Source organism: Acipenser ruthenus, chromosome 3 (assembly GCF_902713425.1).
Source record: "Acipenser ruthenus chromosome 3, fAciRut3.2 maternal haplotype, whole genome shotgun sequence".
Lineage (NCBI taxonomy): Eukaryota > Metazoa > Chordata > Actinopteri > Acipenseriformes > Acipenseridae > Acipenser > Acipenser ruthenus.
Window position 1 is genome coordinate 22637147 of NC_081191.1, and position 25820 is coordinate 22662966.

The 25820-nt window shown below is 37.5% G+C and overlaps 1 protein-coding gene across 2 annotated transcripts in view; it reads right to left on the minus strand.

Moving 5' to 3' along the window:
* Positions 1-25820, minus strand: part of LOC117394369 (large ribosomal subunit protein uL13m) — a 44455-nt gene that overhangs the window by 8937 nt on the left and 9698 nt on the right. Inside the window, exons 3-7 of one of the 2 annotated variants that reach the window (XM_059012725.1) lie at positions 24047-24140; positions 23177-23237; positions 11876-11962; positions 11073-11194; positions 3771-5352 (exon numbers count right to left, since the gene is read on the minus strand). In XM_059012725.1, coding sequence (XP_058868708.1) covers positions 5346-5352; positions 11073-11194; positions 11876-11962; positions 23177-23237; positions 24047-24140 — 371 coding nt within the window. In that variant the 3' untranslated portion in view covers positions 3771-5345. Of the gene's footprint in view, positions 1-3770; positions 5353-11072; positions 11195-11875; positions 11963-23176; positions 23238-24046; positions 24141-25820 lie in introns of those variants that run through there. The other variant, XM_033992581.2, reaches the window with a different exon arrangement.

The window sequence follows — 25820 nt, forward strand, 5'->3', positions numbered from 1 at the left end:
CTATTGCTCCCTCCCACCGCTAGAGGGAGACTACCTGCTGCTCCCGCCACCACTAGAGGGAGACTATCTGCTGCTCCCGCCTCCGACACCAGAGGAACTGGAGCTACCTCCCGAGGGTCCGCTGCTGCCGTTGCCTCCCGAAGGACTGCTCCTGCCCTGTCCTGCAGTGCCTAGGGCTGCCGAGCCTGCACCGCCTGTGGAGGCCTGCCCGCCATCGCCCAGAGAGGCCAGTTTGCCATCGCTCGGGTATGCCAGCTCGTCACAGCCCGGGGATGCCTGCGTGTCACTGCCTGGGGATGCCTGCACTTCATCGCACAGGGATTTGTAGTGTCCACCAGGAGCAGTTTTGCTGCTGGAAATTCTGTGGCCGGAGCCAAAGAAGAGGGAGCCGTCGGCTAGAGATGAGGGGGGGGTGGGTCAGAAGTCCACCTCCACTTGTAGCCGTTTCACTAGCGGAGTATGCCACGGCACTGTAACAGCTGGAGTGTCCCACGCTGAGAGCAGCATTACTGCTGCCAGCGCCACCGCCACTTCCAGACCATCCCAATAAGCACATTATACTATATTACTCCTTATCTTGAACACTTTCTTCCCTGCAAGGATAAACACCATGCCATGTTATTGATCTTCATCCAGTCCTGTGGTTGTTGGTAAGCAGTTTTACAATCATTCCTCATCTCCAACCCCCTCACCACCTTGCTTAGGAAATTAACTCTCCTGTTGTACACACTACATATACTGGCATAATCGATCTGCACTCCCAAACAAACATTATGCATACTTTAGTCCAAAATATATATCAACAGCACATAACCCATGTATCCTGTAAAGGATGTGATACTACTCTTATGTTCAAAATACAGCAACTGAGTACACCCCCAAGATATATTGTAGATCTACGGTAGAAGGATGAATGCATATTAAAACTCAACTTAAATCAGGTTCATTTTTTGTTAAATTTAGAACAATTTTTAAAAAAAGTAAAAAAAAAATATTTTTCCTCAAACAAGTCAAAACTGTTCTGTAGACTCAGCACTTTAATGAATTTTGGGTAACTGGTTAATTATCTTCATATGGAGATCAGATGTGCTGAAGCAGGCAAATATTGCTACCAGACCATTATTAGTAGCATATGTAATTTGGGTATAGATTACATCTCCAAATATGAATACATCTTGATGTTATCGGTATGCTGTTTACTTGTTTGCAGTGCCAGGGGCCTACTTAAAGAAAAGACAATACTTGAAACACGTCAGATGTTCAACCACAAAGGTCATAGGGCTAAACCCCAGGAGGGATCAACTAATTTAGCCAGCTAATCTGTAAATCTGATCATGTTTGGTAGATTTTTGTGTCTGGGAAACTTGCCCCACCACAATATGGAAAGAGCAAGATCTCCTAACTACAGAATGTATTAAGAAGCTGGAAACTGTAGTCACTCTCATACAGCACAATTGTATACTGTATATTAAAACCCAGAATACAGTCCGAGACCAAGACCAAACGTATCAAGACCGAGACTGAGACCAAACATACCGAGACCGAAAACAAAACGTACCGAGACCAAACGTACCAAGACCGAGACCAAGACCAAGACCAAACGTACCGAGACCGAGACCAAGACCGAGACCAAACGTACCGAGACCTAGACCAAACGTACTAAGACCAAACGTACAGAGACCGAGACCAAATGTACCGAGACCAAGACTGAGACCAAATGTACCGAGACTAAGACTGAGACCAATATATTTTTGTTGTGACCAACCAAACTAAATTATTTTTTGCTAGAACAACAACAACAATGATAATAACAACTATTTATTTTTTGAAAGCTATTTTTCTTTTGATAAACCAAATAAAACACAAAAAATTCAACAACTGAAAAATGTGTTCTATTGACTTTTTTCAGTTACAATCAATTCACTTACACATTACACACCCTGAAAAGGTGTATAAAAACATTTACATGAAATATTTACATATAATTGGAAACATCTTAAAGAGATTTTTGAACTTGAAACTTGAATCTGCAATTATTTTACAACCTTTTATACCCCAATTAGGAAATTGCCAATTATTCAACCTAGCTCACTGTTGCAACCCCTGTACTGACTTAGAAGAGATTAAGTATATTACCGGGACAGGTCGAAGCCGAGAGACGATAGGATCTTTCCAAACTGAGCTGGATCATGATATGGGCCCAATATTGTATCTCTCATTGATTCGTTCTGAATACTTTAAACCCGCCCCACTAATGAGTGATAGCACATTCCTACATTTCTATTGGAGGTTTAAAACAAGCTTACAAATCAGGAAAGGAGGCTTGTTTTTTGCAGGATTTAAGGAGTTAAGATACGGCGGATTTAAAACAGAAGGAGAAATGTAAAAAAATGCCTACACAGAAAAACCCCAGAAGAATGTGCCCGTGACCATAGGGATTTCGTTGTGGAAGACAGCAAAGGAAAGAAGGTACAACTTAAGTGTGCAAGTACTGTCGAGTTACTGTACATATTTTGACAGAAAAAAAATGCTCAAGCATTTTGGAAAGTAACCGAAAACACTAATCTCATACAGTATATAAAAAACCAAAGCCCTGAAAAAAAAACGATTTACATAAAACTCGAAAATAGCTAAAAATAAGCACTGAAAAATACAATTAATAAAAACAGAAAAACAGAAGCCCTAATTATAACCGATTGTGCGGTATAAAGGGACACCTTATAAAGGAACATTGTATTAGTTGTAGTACAGGTGGTAGCAGTGGGTTTGTAAAACTCCTCATTGGGGTGCTTACAGTAATTACATGGGTAAGAATAAGGGGGGTAAAGGTCCCTGTCTTTACTCTCCACTGATGGATCTGAATACAAAATGTTTCTCTCAGGTGTTACAGTAAAAAAAACTCAGAGCAATTATTATATCAAACTGACTTAGAAACAACTGAGAAAAGCTTAACTGTAGTTTAACAGTATAAAAGCATTTTAATAACACATTTCTTTGTACTTCAGTTTAATATGGTGTTATTTATCCTTCATGCCCTGTGGCCACAAATATCCCTCATGAGTTTTATCATCATACAGAAAAGAAAAATCACGACTGAAGTGGTAACAAAATATGCACCACATTTAAAAAAAAAAAACTTTTTTCTATTCTATTCTATTTCCTGGCTGCTCTACTTTAGTTTACAATAAAATGTATCTGGTCATGTTACTTAAAAACTAGAGGTGGGCACCAATATCGATTTTTTGAAATTATATCGATATCGTTTGATATTGATAATAATTTCCATATCATGATATCGTGGAATTTAAAAAAAAAAAAAAAAAGGGACATACATTTTTATTACTAATACTTCTAAAAATACAAACGCAGTATAATCAAGTTTATTTTATATTAAGATACAACAAACCCTTTTACATACCAATCATGGTCAGTCTCGTAGGCAAACACCACACACTAAAGTATTATTTAACCATTTTATGCCATTGATTGCTGTTTTTCTTTTTCTAAGAACCCAATTAACAAATGTATTTCAAATATTCAATAGCTATAAATCAAGAAAAACAACAAATCCACAACCTGTAAGCATGCATTAGTCTCTCTGCATCAGACAAAGAAAATACATCTAAGTTTAGCAATATTTCGTAAATGAAAAAAGGATATCTTAGTGACATTCCGGATGTGTTAGTCAAAGGAAAGAACTTGATCGAAGATGAAGTAGTTTTTTTAAAAGTAGAGAGTAGTTGTTTCTTGATGAAAGAAATGCACAGTCCTTTTCTTCAGATATTAGTCTGGTTTATTCAATATATACAGGTTTAATTCCGGAAGCAAAAAGAACGCTCAAAGCAAAACAGTACAGATCACACTTTCATATGCAAACTGCATGGTGCAAAACTTAAGTTCAAAACAAAACATAACAGAACAAAATAATATAATGCAATACTGTATGTTTGATCCTCCAGGACTTCTCAATCGACAAGTCTCCAATACTAGTCTTAATGAAAGACTGAAGTGAGCTGAGCTGAGTGCACCTTGATTAAGTAGCCACCGACCTCAGCCCCCACCTCCTTCCTTCTCTTTGTGGGTTCAATCACCCCGGGCAACCCCCTGTGGAGAGTCTCATGTACGTGTCGTAAAGAAAACTGGTTTTGCCTCCACTGCCTAAGATGGTGTTATCTTGGTGTGGCCCTTTGGTCCTTTATGTTGCCTAAGATGGTGTTACCCTGTTGTGGCCCTTTGATCTTTGTGCTTAACCTAGGTTATCTCTTGAATACATTGGTTCCTCCAGCAATGTGCAATTGTGTTTTTTCCAGCGGTCAGATGGTCGTCGTCAGTGCAATTAAATGAAATCTTGCAATCTCGCATTTACCAGTTACTATGCCTCCTCTGATAATCTCCTTTTAAAACTAACAGAGGATACACAATGCTTGGCTACAGCTTTTTTCAGATCAGTCCAAAACATTTATTTTGAATTTAGACCTGGTGATTGCAAAAGCCATTCCAGAACTTTGATCTCGTTGACTTTGCCATATGGTTTGAGTCATTGTCATGATATAACTGCCTGCCAATCAGCCTGCGAGCAGATGGTAGGTATCTTTATACTGTAGAATGTTTTGATGCATGGCTGCATTCATTCAATCTTTAATACCATTATACTAAAGCCTCTCCCGCTAAGTGTGAAGAATGTATCTATTTTCAAAACAAAAATTATTAATATTATGGATCAAATTCCTTAGGAGTGTTCTTATTTGAATGTGCCCAGTAGACAAAAGAGTGTGTAACAAAAGAGTAAGTGTTGCAACATGGGAATGTGGCTAGGTAACTGCAAAGCTTGAAAAAGGACAACTTAAAACAAAATCTATTCAGTGAATGGCAAATAAATTCCAAACAGAATGAACTGCAGCATTTTATTTTTTGTTATACTGTTTTCAGTATTTTGCATTCATGGAAGAAGTGTGATTATACTACTGTATAAAATGAAAATGTGATGTTTTCTGTTGAGGTCATCATGAACTAGCTAAAGCTTTGGCTTTTTACATTTATTTTATTGGTCTTTGTGTGTTTAAATCTACAAATAAACTTGAAAGCTAGAGAGCAATCATGCAGGTTACATATCTGTAGGTTTAACCCAGCAAACATTTTTAATCTACAGGATATCTTTTTTTTTATATTAACTTGCTGACAAAATAATAAAATAAGGGCATATATGCTTATCCAGATCTGATTTAACCTTCAACAGAACACCTCGTGGAAGATAATAATTACAAAATATAGGTGTTCTTTTGAAAGTTAAAAGGTTTATTTGATATTAAGTTATGCTGCTGTGCCAGGGTTCAAGTTCCCATCAGTCATAACCTGGGGAAAAAGAAAACAGTAACACAATACTGTTTAACTTTAAACCATCAAGTAATAAAATGTTAAAAGAAAACATATAACAGTTATATATAAAAGAACCACTAAACACTTAATTCAGAAGGGCTTTCTACCGTTGACATTAAAGTAAAGTAGAATATGTAATGCAGCACATCCTTATAGGAAATTGCTTTATTACAAATGGAAGAGAAAAACTGCTTCCCATTTCCTTGGATGTAAAAAAAACCTTACCATGGATACATATTTGTACAGTACATACAGCATGTTAAACCAGGTCCATTTTGAAATCCAACATGTTATATATTAGCTGGCTTTTATTTGAACATGCGGAGCACACACTTAAAGTGCTGTTTTTATAAAAAACGTTTTATTTGTCTTACCATTGACCTTTGATAAAATTTTGGCTTGACAATCACAGTTAGAAATCATATTTGGAATCAGTATTTGGAACCGCCAATCACCCACAAGAACCAAACTGCCATCCATTTCATATAATCACTTGCCAACTCTATTTTAATTATCTGTACTGCATATGCACACATCTGAAAGCACATATTGTAAAAAAAAATTGTAGTGCAATTTTCTACAAGAATGTCTTTGTAGAAAAAAACTGTTCACTGTCACCGCCTTAAACAGAAAATTAAAAGGTCTAACTGTTGAGCCCCGTCTTCCAGCAAAATAACTAAGATTTAATGTTAAACCACAGGGAAAGCCACATTAAAAAAAAAAAAAAAAACATATAAAATGATTCCATATGTACATCCTAAAAGTGCAATGCCAAATATAGTTTTCAAAATAGTGGTCAGAAGGTTGCCACGTTATAGGCTACATATCAGACATAAGGCTACTACTCCCTTACCTATACACAAGTATTAAAAAAAAAAAAAAAGAAGACCTGGAGAAAAAAAGGCAATCCCTTTATTTCCTTTTGTACTACCTGGTTGGGAGTAGATATACAAACATATTGTTCATACAGGTAGTAACAATGGAAAGAAGATGACCCCACCTTTATATAAAGTTAGAAAAATCTGCCAGGTGACGGTTTTGTGATGCACTACTCAAGAAAGCATTAAGCTTACCCATATTTAGAAAAAACATTACGGTGCAGCTACACAGGAAACATTCTTTTTAAGCCCTTCTCATTAGAAGTGACATTTGACCTGGCCGTGTTCAATAAAAAGTAACCTGTTCTTAAAAGCCACATGACCAACAAACCCCCACAATTAAAATCCTGTCAATTCTGCAAAGACAACGACATAACAAACTTTTAAACCAACAGCTGTTATTACAGTGGGCTCCATGGAAAATGTTCCTGGTACCGCGGTAAATACCACCGCTATGGTGCGGTGCAGCTTGAAGTGCAAAACCAATACTTTAATTTACCAGCGGAGTTTGCCAGAGAACTTTTAGGGCTGTAATGGGCTCTATACTGTTGTTAATTGACAAGATGATTTCTGCTTAGTTCATTTTAACAACAGTCAGTGGATAAACCCACTCCCAATTCTCCGATTGGTTGCAAATATGAACGTGGACTGTTCAGTAATTCTCCAGATATGCGTGGCGCTGTACAGATGCATTTTAATGCTGCTGGTCGTTCAACCGTCCCTTTAGTCACATCAAGGGTCATTGTACTGTAATAAGTTAGATATGGTAACACAGCAGCCTGCATGAAAATACAATAGTCGTTACGGGTGCGACAATGCTTGGGTGGGAAAAAAAGGGACGAAATGAGCGTCCCAAGAAAGGTTCTGGGGACACTGGAACCAGTGGTCCAAAGGTGGGACTGTCCCGTCCAAAACGGGACATCTGGTCACCTTATTTATTAATGATGGGAACCAGGGAAACAAATCATTGCAGTTATTTCATGAAACACAAACTGAAATAATTTCTTATCAGTAATTATGTTGTGCATAGACAACTGAAAACGCTAAAAGGTATTTACTTGCATAGCCTACTGTGTGTACTGTAATTTTTTCCTTTACACAACTAAAATATACATAAACTCAAACAAAAGTTTTCTGCTTTTGCGATATTAATTTGTTAAGTGTGTTCACAGAATTATGTTTTCGCTTACAAGTTGTAACAAATGCATTTGTACTACAGGCTAAGTTTTGAGAAGGACATGTGTTTTTATTTATTTTTTTATTTTTATATAAACGTTTTTATACTAACTTTTGTACCTGATAACAATTAATTAAAAAAAATCCAATTGATGCCTATGATTAATAGGTTATGTGACTAATTTGAACATATTAATATGTTTCAGTATTAACTAAATAGAGTTATTAAATCACATTGATTAATCTTGCTACATAATTGATTTATTAAAATGTTTGGATATACTGTTACTTGATTGATTACTGTCTTGTGAGAATATGTTTTGTTGAAGAAAAAAATACGTTTTGACAGATTCAGATTTTGCTGCTGATGTATTTATTTTCAAAAGGTTTTCTTTAGGTTGTGCTGCAGCAGTGCTCCGCGTTTGTTTTGTTTCTTTTTTTGAGGGGCGGGGATTACTTCACAGTAAATCCTAGCGCAGACACTGGTCTCAGTGAATTTATTTTGTTACTTATTTCTGTCCATGTTTTGTTTCTTAATGTTTTTTTTGGCAATGCAAAGTGTTAAATAATATTTCCAGATTTTTTTTCCCCATTTCACTAACTAACAAGTAAATGTCTTTGTGGAGATTTGTTTTCCATTTCTTATGCAGCGCACTGCGCTTGCTCGCGCATGCCTAAACAACGGAACTGCCTGTTAAAATCTGGTACGTTATGCTGTTTTCGGTCTTTTTCATCAATTTTAATTTTATGTATCATATTTTTCAACCATTAAGAAAATAGTATGCGAATATTTATCATATGCAAAACATTGGGTCTTGTCATTTTTTTTACTTCTGCAACTTTGCGGTGGACTTCTAATTTTGTCTTGTTCGTCGTGAATTGTTTTTTTTATTTTTAGAGAAATTGATTGTCTGTTTTCAGTTTAAGTTTGGAAAAAAATACGTATAATTAACATTTGTTTTGTGTTTTTACTACAAACCTTATGACTCTAGCTATGTGTGGAGGAGGACGCTAAATCAGACGATTTAAACCTAACTAATCTCGGAATAGAAATAAATCGTAGCTACTGTACTGTGTGCAAAGAAAATGTAACAATATTTAAACTCCCGCATATAACTAAATTTATCAACTTTTTCCAACAGTTTTTGTGAATCATGGAGGAAAACATTTAATTAACTAAAGCTATCAGGTACATCTTACTACTGATAATAATGTAATGAATAACTATTATTTTATTTATAAATATTTATTTTGAGAAAATAATCTCGGAATGGTGCCCATTATTGTTATAAAGACCCTGAGAATAAACGTGTATTATGTCATTAAAATCACTCAGGTTAAACAATGTCTTGTAATTTGCCCAAACATCAATATTTTTCAACAAAACTTTCAGGAAGTATTGTAACGCCCCTCCGTGTCATAGAATAACACGTTTTTATCCATGTATCTCCTAGCAGAATACATAATAAAAAATATTTTACATAAAAAAATTAAATAAAATTGTGTTTAAAAGAAAAAGCGTAAGGTTTGTATGGGTTCTGAAGTACTTTATAATGTTCCCCAGAATGTTCTGGAAAAAAAAATGACACCATTTCCAAGATGCTACTGACTTTAGCTGTTGCAAATCTATTCATAATGAGATGCAAATTGCAATCACTTCTGTATAATAAGCAGTAATTTATGCTGTTCGTAAACTTGCTGTGATATTACAGTAGTTCACGAATTTCACGCAAACATTCTACGAAGGAAGGAGGCTACGAATTTACAGTATTTACGAACACGTAAGTAATATTAGTACATAGAGCCCTATGTGAGTAAAATTAATTTTGGCCGAGTGAAAATGCAGTATTACCTTGAAGTCATGAGTACTTTCAATAAATATTGTACATACTTTAGAAGTCTTGTTGTCAATCAACTAATTCATTTTTAAAACACAGTAATAAATACCGTAGATGTACGAGTTTCTACATTTCTTATATATCCCATGATTGTAACAGCTTTTTAAAAGTAACAATAAAATAAAATAAGAACTATTCAATTATTTAATGCCAATGCTGCATAAAACATATGTCATTTGTATCACAATTGTTTTTCAATTGGTGTTTGTTGTACAGTATATGTTATCTATCTGAAAAACTAAATTCTCATTGGGTCAACAACTGGTATAACATAATAACAACCTTAAATATTACTTGATACCATTGCATATAATAAAATCAATAGATGCAGTTGTTTTGGCCAAGTTTAATACTGCTCGTTAGTTTAAAAAAAGAAAAAGAAAAAAGATTTCTATCAAGCTGGATGGTTCAGTGGGTTAAATTGTTGTCTATTCATGCAAGCGATCCATGCATAATCAAATATATTTAATCTCCAGTTAATTTCTACAGCCCCATATGGTTTATAAAAATAGTTTTAACATATTTAAAAACTTAAAACGGCCATTTCTGGTATACCGATTCCTGTAAAATGTATGTCGCTGTTATCACTCATAGGCTATTTACGTTCTGAAACCAAAATGTAAGGAGGCTGCTTGGTTTGAATACAGAGTCTCATTTCTATACTGTGAGATCGTAATTTCAAATATGATAGATCTTTTGACCAGTTATCACCTGCTATCTCAATCAGTTTTCACCTGTTTCTATTATTATTATTATTATTTATTTCTTAGCAGGCGCCCTTATCCAGGGCGACTTACAATTGTTACAAGATATCACATTATTTTTACATACAATTACCCATTTATACAGTTGGGATTTTACTGGAGCAATCTATGTAAAGTACCTTGCTCAAGGGTACAGCAGCAGTGTCCACCACCTGGGATTGAACCCACGACCCACTGGTCAAGAGTCCACAGCCCTAACCACTACTCCACACTGCTGCCATAACTTCTATCCCGTTATATCACGATTCATAAATTTCTCACAATTAATCAGAATTACACAAGTTTCATAAAACTCTTGTAATGGTTACAATCCCCTCGATTAAATACGCTTATTCAAAATAGTGAATGTTTGTATTATACGCTAGTGTTCCCTTTAAAATCGGAATGCAAACTGTATAACTGAAACAGGATGTTAAATGGTAACAGTAGTAGTGATAGCTTACAGTGCTAACAGATTGACAAACAAGAGAAAGGTTATGATTTTGTTGATACATTATTTATGATCGACAGCCTGATTTAATTCAGTTTAAAAGGACAAAATAGATCCTGGTAATCAAATCACTGTGCTGTGACAATAATTGTAATTGGCAGTCATTTCTGAAAGCCCTCAGGTCTCATACCTGCTCAGCGCATTATTTTGGAAGAGTTGGAAACTAGCCAGTTTAACCTTCTTGCTTCAGTATAACAAATGTAGCAAAGCTTCATACAACACAGAACAGGCAATACATTTTTTTTTCCCAAATCGACCCCTACTCCAACTGCACAAGGCATGTTGTACCATCCCAAACTGTATACATTTAAAACTGTAAATCATCGCAACTCACTGAAGTAAATAGAGAACCAAACTAGAGACTATTGAACTTGATTAGTTTTACTGCAGTGAACCAAATCTAGTATACTGCAAAGTTAAAATAACTCCATCAGAGTGATTTAAACAGTAATAAATCTCATTGTATATTGGAAAGTGATCCAGCACTTACGGAGTCCATAGACTGGGGAAGGCTTCAATCTCCTCCTGAGTATATTCATTCAGTCTTCTGGGTACCTTCCTGGGCTGAGGAAGTTCTTCTGTTAAGTTGTTAAGAATTTCTTCAGGTATGACCTAAAAATATATAAAAATACAAATACATCTTTCCTATAAATCTATTGCTTGCATCATAAAAAGGTAGGACAATATTCAACCTTCTAAACATTCTTAATGTCACTCACCTCATGAAGGACTACATAAACTTTTGTACATCACATCAGTTTTTACATATATATTTAAAACAGAATGCTTGGAGTTCATAATGACCAGTAATGAAAATAGTAAAATAAATCATAATACAAATAAATAAAACAACAAATCTCACAGCCGATACAACTTTTCACATGGGAAGGCGAAGGAGACATGGCTGAGAATACCAACATTAAGGATAAACACATACATTTAAGTCGTACCACTAACATTATTAGGAAATAATAAGATGCCATGGGCAATCTGGTTTCAGTATTACTATGTATCTTATGTTAGAAATTCTAAAAAAGAATGAAATAATTACCGTTGAACCCATTGTTACCCCATAACACTTTTGTAAGCCTTTCTGTCCTATAGCTTAATTCAGAATTGATGGTTGAGTGTTTGCAGTTATGAATACAATTTTTTCAGTGTAAAAAATTGCAGATTCCCTTTTTAAATAGCTTATATATTTTGTTAATATCCACAACGAACAGAAAGTAATGCAAAAATAAAACTGCAATGAGAAAAATATATATATATGAGAAATGTGAGGAGCAGACTTACATCATCTGGGAAGAGATGTAACCTTTGCATCATGGTTCTTCTGCTTAGATTGCGAGGGAGCATGCCATAGACTGCAAGCTTGATAATCTAACAAAAAAAGAAAATGCACAGGATGGCTTAATCTTCAAATCTGAAGAACATTTTCATTCCATGTGACACTTCAATCAATGTTTAAAGAAACTTACCTGTATATGATGGTAATAAATCCTAATCTTATCCTGCTTTCACCCTGTATAAGCCTCGACACAGATCTGACTGACATAGACATACGATATAACTAATATGTGAAAATTAGATTCATATTGCCAATATTGTTTTGATAGTTCTGAATCTATAATTCATAATTTCAGGGAAAATAATGATATACTAAGTATCATGGGAAATACTGGTATGTGTATTTATTTTTAAGAGATTACTGCTCTGTATAATATTAACACAACTATAGCATAGCTCTGCCAACAAAAAAAAAAAAAAAAAAAAAAAACCTAGAACATGTTTTGTTGTTTGGAGGAATATATATTTTTTCATCATCATATACATTTTTTAAAGGATAATATATGTGTATATTGCCCCCAGCTCTTAGACAGCCTTCATCACTGAATTCCCTCCCTTTTACCACTCTGTACTTCTAGCAACTATTATACCCCTGTTATCTAAATTCTAAAGGTTGTTAATAAAAGACAGTTAAATCTATATTCTTAGTGGTTCTTATTGCAATTACTCAAATATTGTGTTAAGTCTGTGTTGATGTCCATTGTCTAGTTCAGTGGTTGCTCTTCCATTCTAATTGCTGGCTATAGACATATGCAATAAGCACCAGCAGATCAATGGACAGCGCTGGTTCTTCTATTAAGACACCGATATAGCCCAAGTGACATAAATCAATGGCACCCAACTAAAACTAAAAAGCAGCTCTTAAACTGTGAAAGCACTTAATACAGGCTTTAAAAAAATGAAAAATAAATAAAAACACAGTGTGAGAGCAATTGCAATCAGAACCATAGAATAGTAATCTATTCAAAGTGTCATTCCTTTATGTTGAAAAACACCAAATGTTCTGTGGTTTACAGGGTAGTGAATGCTTAATGTAGCTCAGGTTATACTGTGATATATGTGAACACTCCCTTTTGCTTTGGGCGCTGAGGGTAAATTGATATTTAGAATATCTATTCAAAAAAGGCAGTTAGCACTGTGCTTAAAAACATGAACCCCTTTGATTTGATGACAGCCTTCACTGTGAGCTGTTGAGACAGGATATCCACAACCCTGTGTTCTCCTAAATGACCAGTCCAAGTGGAGCCTTAAAGTTTACATTACACTGAGAGGAACGGTAGTTCCTCGTGCCAAGTTATCAGCGAGAACTGCCAGAGACTCTATACAGCAAGGATAGTTTACGTGTTTTCAGGGTATTGGCGCAGAAAAAGTATATCAGCCAAAAGCACCATTTCACTTTTACTTTGTAGTTCCCAACACTATTTGGTGAAAATGTAGAAAAAAAAGTAAATACTTGTCATACAGCAAGAGAAATAAGTCGCCAAAGTAAGGTAAAAATGTCCTTCTCCTCCTCCTTCTCCTGTTTTGCAGATTTTTGCAGACTCCAGGCACTTTAATCCATATGTATATCACAGGACATCTGAGTTTAATGACAATTAACTTTGAAATATACTAGGGAACACATTTATTTTGCCGTCTGTATCATTTATATTAAATGATTTATTTCTGTTTTAAAATGGAACATTTGCCTGCAAAAATATCTTTTTATATAATATAAATATTAAAAAAGTCTGGCATGCGTGGGATTTGAAACTATAACCTTCAGTTTGCAAGCATGTTGTGTTATACTGTCAGTGCTACACGATTAGTTGAGAAAACAAGCAGTATTTTGAAAGATGAAGTCTCAGGACGACTCAGGACGACTATTTTTTACATTTTGGAGATTTTGTTTTTCAAGTCATCTCATCATTCTGAGATTCTGATCTTGATCTCTGAAAATTCTTGGTTTCCTGTCAGTGTAACGCTCATTGAGGTCCCTATAGGCTCAAAGGAAGTACGGTTTCTTCTCGATACTGGTTGATGAGAGTAACGCTATTTGTGGTCCCCACTGGACAAAAAGGAAAGTTAATTTCTGAGAATTAGCCATGCTGAAGGATAGCCTATGTATTTGGTAAATAAATACATTAATAAATATGGAAATAAATGAATACATAAATCAATACATAGTCATTTCTTTCTTTCTTTCCTTATCTTGATATTTATTTCTTTTTCACTGATATAAAAACTGCAATTTAATACTGTAGGAAACTAAAATAGTTCTTGTTCAATTGTATAATTGTTTATAGGAGGCTGTGTGGTTCAGTGGTTAAAGAAACGGGCTTGTAACCTGGAAGTCCCCGGTTCAAATCCCACCTCAGCCATTGACTCATTGTGTGACCCTGAGCAAGTCACTTATGCTCCTTGTGCTCCATCTTTCGGGTGAGACGTAGTTGTAAGCGACTCTGCAGCTGATGCATAGTTCACACACCCTAGTCTCTGTAAGTCGCCTTGGATAAAGGTGTCTGCTAAATAAACAAATAATAATATATTAGTGAAGATTTTTGTACATAAAGGTCGTCATGCTTTCACATATTTTTACTTTCAAATTCAAAAAATATATTGTAACAACCCGGACAATTGCTTTGTTGCAGGACTTGTTATCTGTTCAGTTTGTCTCGTCTGTCTTTTATGTTACATGTATTGTAAGGGGAACGGGTCATGCCGTTACTCATGGGAAGGGGGAGAGAGTGAATGAGTGGTGAGAATCTGTGTTGCTGTTATTGGGGGTTGCACAGCATGGATGTGACTGGTTGATGATGAGCCAGACAGCGACAGGAAACATGGGAGGTTATATAAGGGGGTGCATGAGCCTGGGGACTGGAGACAGACCAGCGCTGAACTTGAATGAGATACTGAGAGTGCGACTGGGCGAGCATGTGAGCTGTGACCGGAGAGAATATGCAGTGAAAGTGCCAAGACTTAAACGTAGGGTTATTATTTTGGTGCTGTGAATTCCGGCCCCTGACAGGAATTCTCAAATAAAACAAACATTTTGAGAATTCAACACCGTCTCCCTGAGTACTACTTCCTAAACATGGAAACGTTACAATATACTATATGAACGGATCAAGCTTATTATGATAATTTGCATTGCAAGCTACATTGGAAGCATGTCTTGGGTTCGATTCCCACACAGGGTTTACATTGTAAACTTTAAAAAAAAATTAAATGTATTTTATTTATGTGTAACAAACACATTTTTTTATGTAAAAAAAATGTAGTTGATATGAATGACATATATACATACTTTTGCACACATAACTTAAAAAAAAAAAAAAATTAGTCATTGCCAATTATTTTTATTATTTTCTCCCAATTTGGAATGGGCAATTATTTTTAGGCTCAGCTCACTGCTACCACCCCTGTGCTGACTTGGGAGGGCGAAGACGAACACACACTGTCCTCCGACGTTCGGGCCAATTGAGTGCCGCCCCCTGGAAGCTCCCGTCCTCGGTCGGCAAAGGAATAGCCTGGACTCGAACTTGCAACGTCCAGACTATAGGCACATCCTGCACTCCACACGCCTTTACTGGATGCGCCACTCTGGAGCCCCTTGCACACATAACTTTAACGTGCACATATATATATATATATATATATATATATATATATATATATATATATATATATATATATATATATATATATATATATATATATTGGAGTGAAAGTATGACTAGTTAGGGTTCAAATTCTGCCTTTATATATATATATATATAATATAATATATATATATGTTATATTTTTTCAGTGTACCGATGACAATAACAAATTTAGTGAAAGCCTACTTTGGAGATTTGCAATTCAGTTTTTCAAGTTCAGAATTCAGCACTACATGGCAATGCCTAGAGGTTGGAATAATGGCAGGATGCACCATTTCTCCTCTGGCTTTTACCATGGCAATGGAAGTAATCATTAGGGCATCAAAATGGGTAGTAGGAGGAGAGCGCTTGGCTTCTGGAATGCGACTACCACCAATTCGAGCATACATGGATGACATGACAACCATGACTACAACAGTAGCCTGCACTAATCGATTATTGGGCAAATTAACCAATAACATTGAATGGGCACGAATGCAATTCAAGCCCACTAAATCAAGGAGCATCTCTATAATTAAAGGCAAAGTAGTAGATAAAACATTCTTCATTAATGGTGAGGCAATACCAACAGTGTCTGAGAAGCCAGTGAAGAGTCTTGGGAGATGGTACGACGGGGATCTAAAGGACACAGTTCGTGTGGGAGAAGTTAGACAACAAGCAGTGGAAGGGTTGAAGAGCATAGACAGCTGCGCTCTACCAGGTAAACTAAAACTCTGGTGCTTTCAGTTTGGTCTACTGCCGAGGTTGCTGTGGCCACTGACTGTGTACGAGGTTTCTTTGACAACAGTAGAGAAGCTGGAAGCTTTAATCAGTTCATACATCAGGAAATGGTTGGGAGTTCCACGCTGCCACAGCAGAGTGGGACTTTATGGTAAAGGAATACTGCAGCTACCAGTCTCTGCTCTAACTGAGGAGTTTAAGTGCGCCAAGGTCAGACTGGAAATGACATTAGTAGAGTCACACGACAAATGCGTAAGGGAGGCAGCACCTGTGTTGAAAACTGGAAGAAAGTGGGCAGCAAAGAAAGCTGTGGAAGATGCAAAGGCTGCCCTTCGAATTGGTGATATCATGGGGCAAGTTCAGCATGGAAGAGGGGGTCTTGGTTTCAGTTCAGCTCCTCCTACATGGCACAAGGCAGCCCCAGCTCAAAGGAAGAAGCTGGTAGTCAACAAGGTGCAAAAGCAGGAGGAGAGGATGAGGTGTATAAAGGCCATTTCGCAGGCCAAGATGGGAGAATGGATGAGATGGGAGAGTGTGGAACAACGCAAGATTGGCTGGCAAGACCTATGGTCGGTGGAACAGAGCAGGATCAGTTTCCTCATCAGGTCAACATATGATGTTCTCCCATCACCACAGAACCTAAACCTCTGGGTAGGAGAGGATCCCTCATGTCCTTTGTGTTCATCACCTGCAACATTAAGGCACATTTTGACAGGATGTAAGGTGGCTCTTAGCCAAGGACGGTTTACTTGGCGCCATGACCAGGTGCTGTGATGTTTGGCCTTAGCATTAGAAGACAAGCGTAACATGACCAATAAGTTGCCATCTGTTCCATCAAAACATTACACACAAAAGACAACATTCCTCCGCCCAGGAGAGCAACCACCAAGAAAAGGTGTTAAAACCAATCCTCGCCCAGGACAACTGGAAGCTGCTAGAGACTGGAAAATGCTGGCAGATGTTGGTCAACGGCTTATTTTTCCACCTGAGATTGCCACCACTAACCTTCGACCAGATATTGTCTTGTGGTCTCGCCTTGTTCACCTGGAAAAGTTAACAGTGCCATGGGAGGATGCTGTAGATGAGGCGTATGAGAGGAAGAAACTGCGGTATGCTCAACTAGCCACCGAAGCGGAACAGCGAGGATGGAGAGTCCGGGTTTACCCAGTGGAAGTGGGTTGTCGAGGATTTGTGGCACACTCTACAACCCGGTTTCTCAGAGACGTCGGATTCAGTGGCCAAGAGTTGCGTCGCACAGTGAAGAACTTATCTGAAGCAGCAGAGAGGAGCAGCAACTGGCTGTGGTTGAGACGGAAAGATTCTGGCTGGGGATCTCAAGCACAATAGAAAGAAAGAAACGCTGATGTACAGGTAAGTAAGCTGGGCTGAGTTGAGTGGGGGACGGAGGGGGGTGATGCTGGGACGCCAGAATCACCGTCGAGCCCTCTTGAGGTGTCGTGGACTAGTCGACGAAACACTGAGGATGGAAGGTGCCCACTTGAAAACCCCATAGATGTACCCTACTTAGCTCAGTCCAGACGGTTGTCATGCTGATGCGCTGGGGAGCCAGCATCGCAGCCGTTGTGTGTGCTGATGCGCCAGGGAGGCAAAATAAGCTGATCCCTGGAGCCAGCATTACACTTCAGCCATTAACACCAGACAGAAGGATATCTACATCATCATATGGAAGGAAACGTAATGGATGGAGACACATATGGATCACATTAGTTTACTGTAAAGCTACGTCTTAGTTGGTGCTTATCTTGGCGAGAGCCGAGTTCAAATCAGCATGAAGTTTTAACATCTACTCTCGTGTAATGGAAATCATTTTTTATATATATATATATATATATATATATATATATATATATATAACATATATATTATATTATATTATATTATATTATATATATAAAGGCAGAATTTGAACCCTAACTAGTCATACTTTCACTCCAACTCCATAACCGCTACGCTACACAGATTCACATCTTAACCCCTTCAACAGACTAGGCTACTGTTTACATTGAACCTATCCAAACAGCAACACACTGCCTCAATATAGGTTGAACAATTTTGCTATTCCCGTAATGTGTGTGTGTTACTATCCATTAAGTGGAAAAACAAGTATCTGAAACAAAAACACATTGGAAATGTGAAAAAACCCATGTTATCAAAAGTGCCCAGCTATTTAAAGTGGAGATATGAAAAACACAAGCCAAGTTTCAAGAAACCATTGGGGCAACCTTACCCAGCACAAACCAAATAGACACAACTGTAAAAGCGGTGGGGGTCAAGGTTACCCCAATTGTTTCTACTAACTTGTCTTGTGTTTTTCAGGCACAATAAAAGCAGTTTGAACTTGCATCAAAAACACAAGCCAAGTTAGGAAAAGACATAGGGTGCGTTGTTAAATTCATCTGCTCTGCATCGCTGAGTCGGAAGTGACATCACTTGGTGCTCATCGGTGCGGGGAATTTAACAACAGTTTGGTGAATCAACATAATCTGATAATAATAATAATAATAATAATAATAATAATAATAATAATAATAATAACAGAAAGGTTGCTGCTGCGGCATGCAAGGCTGTGGCTGACCTGTGCGAGCTGAAAGCTTATTGGGACGAAGGTTTAGTTATCTTTAACCAAGTCATTAGGAGCTAGCTTGTTACATTAAAATGTAGAAAGCAGCTAGCCTGCAACTCTAAATATTTATAAATATGAATATATTAATGGATACACTTTCAAATACAGTTCGCCCACTTTTCGCAACTTTGTAACATATTTGTTCTAAGTATAAAAGGACAAATAACATACACAAAAAAATAAAAATAATCTGTTCTCTCTCTCATATTGAATTCTTGTACGTCACCAGCTCAGTCGGCTACTCTGGATAGGTTGGCAAATGTGATATTGTTTATCAATATGTTTATTAGCGCTTATATATATATATATTAAAAATACACCATTTTCAAAAGATTTGGCGTCTGAATCTACAATTACATTGATAATAGTATCTCCGTGGAAGACAAACTTTCACAGCGGGAGCGGCCATTTTGGTTTTGCTGCCATTCACCGACTCTCAACCCCGGTGAATTCGCTGCTTCAGCGGTGACTCACCGGTGAATTTAACAACAGTGCGTTGAGCAACTCCTGGTGAATTTAACAACGGTTTGGTGAATCCGCTTTACATCGGTGCATGCAGCGGTGAATTTAACAATATACCTCTTCTTCAATTAATTTGATACATTTAAATGTGTATTTTCGACTTTAAATTCATATTTTGATTTCATTTTTACCACAAATTCTTACCGCGTTTCAAAACGTTCGAGATGATGATATTTCTGAAATGGTTGTTTTTTTTAAAAGGGAAATAAAACAAAAACAGCATTATGATTTTTATTTATGTTTATCGGAGCATTTATACTTTTGCTTCACTGATTAGTATTCAATTATACGCCGAGTTAAAAAAGTTCATAAGCAGCACTCTCTAGAGGCAGAATCGCCAGACGCCTGCTTCGCCCACACTGTACAGGAATGTGACATGCATTTTTACAGAGGGAAATCAGAGAATCAGCTGCAAGACAGATGCAAATATGCTTATGTTAATACTTTGCAAGAATGCTCTCAAAATGATGGCTTGGTAGAATAGAATATTAATTGTTAGACTGAAAACAATGATTTCACTACTAGCCAGGAACTTGGCACCTGGCCTGCATTTTCAAATCATTAACTTGGAAGCAGCAAGTTGAGGATATTTCAACACTGAATAGGTTGCTGCATGAATAAAACAACATATAAGATTAGGTTTCCTGTCCGGGAGCTTTTTCAACCCCATAATGCCCAGCAGCTAATTTAATATAATACTATACCTTTACCAGCCTCTGAAGCACATTGTGTATCCAGTCTCAAAAGTCATCATTTTCACATGCAATACACTGTGTGTATAATGTTTTCAAATGAAGATGTTAAAGTGTGTAGTTACATAAATAAATAGAAGTATATTTTCTCTTTACAGAAATACTGGGGAATTACAGTGTTAAGGCTTTATGCAGCTGAATGGTATTATACTATCCACTCTTAATTGAATTCTTATTTATCCGGCTGCAGTTATTTCTACAGGAATGCGTTAGGAAGTAGCGAATGAAAAAGAGCTGGCTACTTCATACAAGACTGAAAAGAAAGGGGCGCAATGAATGTGCTGTGGAATCACAGAGATCTGTATAAAGGAGTACAGTAATTGTGAAGGCATATACACAAGAGATGGCATCATGTTCTTGCAAATAATCAGAAAACACAGTTTAAACAAAGACGCTTACATTTTGTTTATAATATCCCATGTATTTTTAGTTTGTATACATTCATTGTAAACGTGTACCAAAACTACCTTTTCTGGTCCATTTGTTTTTCAGGCAAGGAAAACCTTTTCTAACTTTTTGATTGTTTTTCTCTCTCTTCAGCTGCTCCATTTAGTGTGAGAGAGTTTTTTGTTATCACGACTGCCAAATATAAAGTGCATTCTTAGGCGGGGCGATTTCCCACTCTCACAATAAGACGGCTTATTCATGCATTTAATTACTTCATGAAACATGCTTCAAAATGAACAAAAATACTGTATTTTGGCATGAAGAGACACATCAGTACCTTGGAGGAAGAAATACATCTTATATTGTATTATGATTAGCTACCATGTTTTCTCTAAATGAATTTGAAAAGACACCAACGAAGACAAAATTAGAATGGTCTGTATGATGAAAAAGTAGATCACCTGGATCTACAGTATATAAATGCTTTGCCAATATGTTTATACTTGTTATATCACAATACAGTACACACAGTTGTGAACTTTGTGTGACGCTGTTCTGATTGGCCAAAAGGATATTTTTCATTTTACACATACATAAATAGCAATGCAAAATACCTGATAATTTATGAAGCCTACAAAGTGTGCTGCCTTGTTTTGAGCTCTCCTGGAAAATACTAGGATAGAAACAAATAAGGGTACAGTGCCCCTGTGTGCTGCACAGTGCAATTACACGACAAGATGGAACTAGTGCAAGTGAAATACAAGATACTACAGATTGGGTTAAGTGCAGGATTAAATACAGTAAAATAGGGAGCAGATAAGTGCAAGTTAAAGTGCATTAAAGGCAGCGTGCTATATTGTCCAGAAGGGAAGAGTTGAGTTTTACAAGTGTGTCTTGAGGAGGCGCCGGAAGGTGGTCAGGGACTGGGCAGTCCTGACATCTGTAGGAAGGTCGTTCCACCACTGCAGGGCGAGGGTGGAGAAGGAGCGGGCTCTGGAGGCAGGGGAGCGTAGCAGAGGTACAACCAGTCTTCTACTGCAGACGGAATGGAGAGGTCAGGTGGGGGTGTAGGGAGAGATGAGGGTGTGGAGGTAGCTGGGTGCAGTCTGGTCAAGACATTGGTAGGCGAGTACAAGAGTCTTGAACTGGATGCGAGCGGTGATCGGGAGCCAGTGGAGTAGCATGGGAGAAGCGGGGCAGAGAGAACACCAGGCGAGCAGCGGAGTTCTGGATGAGCTGGAGCGGATGGAGGGAGGCCGGCCAGGAGGGAGTTGCAGTAGTCTAGGCGGGAGACTACCAGGGCCTGAACGAGGAGTTGCGTCGAGTAGTTGGTGAGTAAGGGTCGGATTCTTCGTATGTTACTCAGGAAGAAACGGCAGGTGCGTGCTAGAGTGGAGATGTGCTGGGAGTAGGAGAGGCAGGGGTACAGGGTTACTCCGAGGTTCTTGGCTGAGGAGGCGGGAGAGAGCGTGGTAGATTCCAGAGGAATGGAGATAAATAGATCAGAGCAGGGGGAAGATGAGGGGAAAAAAAGGAGGTCAGATTTAGAGAGGTCGAGTTTGAGGTGATGCGAGTGCATCCAGGAGGAGATAGCAGACAGACAGGTAGAGATACAGGAGGGGATGGTGGGGTCAGAAGGGGGAAGTTTATTCAAATTGTATTCAGCAACACAATGTGACAGTACACAGGGAACGTCCGAAATAATGCCAGACAATATTTCAACATCAGATTGGTTAGAAACCGATAGGGAGATGGAATTTGTGACCAAATTCGACATTCCCACTCAAACGTGTGTAGATGATTGTGCATGTGTTGCGTCAGGAAATGCAAATGAAAACCAAATACAAAGGATGAAAAAATGCAATATTTATTTTTTTAGGTCGGATCATCCTCAAAGACTTAATTCCAAAAGGAAATACATAATTTCCGAATCTCATTTGCTAGTTTATTTGATACGTGGCCATTCTGCAAACATTCTGAATCAGCTGGAGCTGTATCTATGACTTTGGGGACGTACATTGAATTAACACAGTGCTGCTATAATTGTGGGTAGGTCCCTTCATTAGTTGGAAATGAGAACAACTCTGTCTTTGTTTTCTTTTCCCCGCAACCACTTACACAGCACAGGTTTTTTTTTTTTTTAAATTTATTGAATGCAATATTAATCATAATAATACATCAAAATACAACATACGAAGGAAACATGTACAGTGTGAAAGATGTCTACCACACAAAATGAAAGCAGGTACAAGTTCCATCCTTATGGAAAATTAGACAGACCATGTTTGTCACAAAGACTAGTGTGTTTCCACACGGAGGTAATATAGCTTATACAACGCTTCATTGGGCATGCGCCAGTACGTTTCAGAGCACATGTGAGGGTACATGCGGAAGTCATGTTTTTTGGCTCAGAAGAGAACAGTGATTCTGGACATAGCAGTGTGGCATTATGGAGATGTTTGGGTGCATACAGATTATTATACAATGATCAAATACATTCGGAACAGCAAGGTGGGATAGTTTATGTTTTATCTTTCACGTAGTGCTGATGTACCCTTTAATAAAACAACACAATACTTACTGCTGTGGGGTCCTTCTGGTGAAGTTGTGCTGCTGTCACTTGTTTAAATCCACCTGGATAACTACAAATAAAACACACACAACAGTCAACCTTTGAAATGATAATCCTAGAAGACTATGTTAACATTTTTCCTGGCACTTAACCTCTTGGTGGATATGTCCATCCTTGTCAGCAGGATTAGACACCTACTGTACTGGATGAATCTTTACGGCACTAGAGAATCACCCTTTATTGCACAAACAATCTGTGGTTATACTGGGAGCACCCCAAAATAGTTGCTTGTTGAAGTCCAGGGAGATTCGCAGGTGCTGTAAAATGCTCTAAATATTCCTTCTGTGGCTGATCCTGGCAGTGTATATGATCAAACCAACCCGAAAGTTTTACTAAATAATAATATAAATCAGACAGAATATGGCAAAACCGTTGTTAATTTGTGGATTTTATAGTCCAAATAATAGTAATTAAGCTTAGCTTCTCATTTCTTTCCCCACACAGTTTTGCAATATAATCTCTCAGCTGTTTCTTGGGGGGGGGGGGGGGGGGGGGGTTAGTTTTAAGCAAAAACACAATTTTGGAAGAAAGCAGATGCATTGTTCCCATTTATATATTTTTGCTTGTTTGTCTTGTTCACAGGGTGAGAATAACAAGAAAAATGACACTCAAAATGCTTTTGCCAAAAATAGTGACAATTGATTAGGGACATTAAGATTTGATCAACAACTCATAATAAAATGAAGAGGTTCTCTTATTGTACTGCTCTCAAGCAGTGGCTGGCACATGCATTCAGAATTATGTCAAGTCGAAAGGCAGGAAAGAAGTGAAGCAAGTTTCTCAAGGTCAGTGCCTGAATAAGAAAAATGCAATGCCTACCCAGTGTGGGAGGAGTATACTTTCTGTTCCCATTTATTCCCTGAGAATGCAATGTGTCTTGCGTTCATCACCACCACATGGTCTCCACAGTCACCTGCAGAGGAAAAAAACTGATTATATATATATATATATATATATATTATATATACCCAACGCTACCCTGGTCTCTCTTTTCATGTTTCGATTTATTAATATTTGAGAATTTAAAGAAAATGTAGAAAATATGACAAAACAGTTGTAAGCACAGGTCTCTGGCCGGCTTAATAAAAAGAACACTAAAACAAGGTTTTGCATTGAGCCTTTTCTTTACTCAATGTTTTACACAAAACAATAATGCACAGCAAGCAGCAAGTACACCTCAAGAATAATAACTGCGGTGACTATTCTTCTCAGGAACTAAATCGGAAACAAAACATAACAGGGCTCTACAGTGCGACTAATTTGATGGCATATGCGACTAAAAATGTCCTTGTATGACTAGTCACTAGAAATTCCTAAAGGTTGACTATAGAAAATTGTTTATTGGTGTCTACTGCCCACTGTTAATCACACATTAAAAACTACAAATCCCATACCCTACAAATTTCACTGATTTATCAGTGTGATGGCTACTCATTTCCAGTTTGAAAACCTGTCAAACCAAGATGAGGAAAATAACTAATTATTTTCATGTGATTGGAGAAGTTTCAAAAGAAAACCATGATGAACAAAATTCAGATATGTTGGCACACATCAAAATCCACAAGAAATGGTTAATTGACCACAAAATCAACATTTTGCAATGGCCATCTCAGTCTCCGGAACCCCATTGAAAACCTGTGGTTTCAATTGAAGAGGGCAGTCCATAAGCGCAGACCGAAGGATCTGGAAAGATTCTGTATGGAGGAATGGTCTAAGATCCCTCCCAATGTGTTCTCCAATCTCATTAAACATTATAGAAAAATACCGTTATCCTTGCAAGGGGAGGGTGCACAAAGTACTGAAAACAAGGGTGCCGATAATTGGGACATTTCATTTTTTTTTGGAAATAAATTTATAATTTGAGAAACATGCAGGGTTCGGGTGCACAGTATTCATGAATTATTCTAGCACGCTCTACCTTTCATGTATTGAACGAGCCTGGAGACTACATCCAAATTGATATTTCTAATAACTGTTGGTCCCCCGGTTAAACTTTTCAATATCGGAAAGCTACGCCTGATCTTGGTTGGGAAAGGGACCCCGCCATGCAGACTTCACCACTTGTGTCGCTCAAGGCAGACAGACAAGAAGAAATCAAACAATCAGGCAGGCACGAAGTCTGTCTGGGGGCTACTGGGATAATTTGCTAAAGGTGTAGGAGCCCAATTGTAGTTCAAAGTTATGGTTATGAAAATTATTGTTTGTAGTCTTATTCTTGTTCACTTGGAAAATTGTAATAATTTGTTCTGTTATTCATCTTGGTTTTCTTCTTGAGTAAAAGCACAGTAGTGTTGGTTTAGTCTACAGTCTCTGTCACCATCTGGCGATAGTTTTCGCATATTGAACTACTTTAAGGACCTTCCCGGAAGTGAAAGGCAGAATCAAATGTGCTTTTTGTGAAGGAAAGAAACGTTCGCTTGTACTCTGGGAGCATATACAGTTAAAATCTATTCTATGTTATTTTTACGAAACTTTCGGCGTTCATCTTCTTGTCTGATATATGAATTTCCACCCGTTGATTCCATTGGAAGAAGGTAAATAAACAACTTGTTATTTGAACTTTGGGGTGTCAATACGCCTGGAATTATTTCAA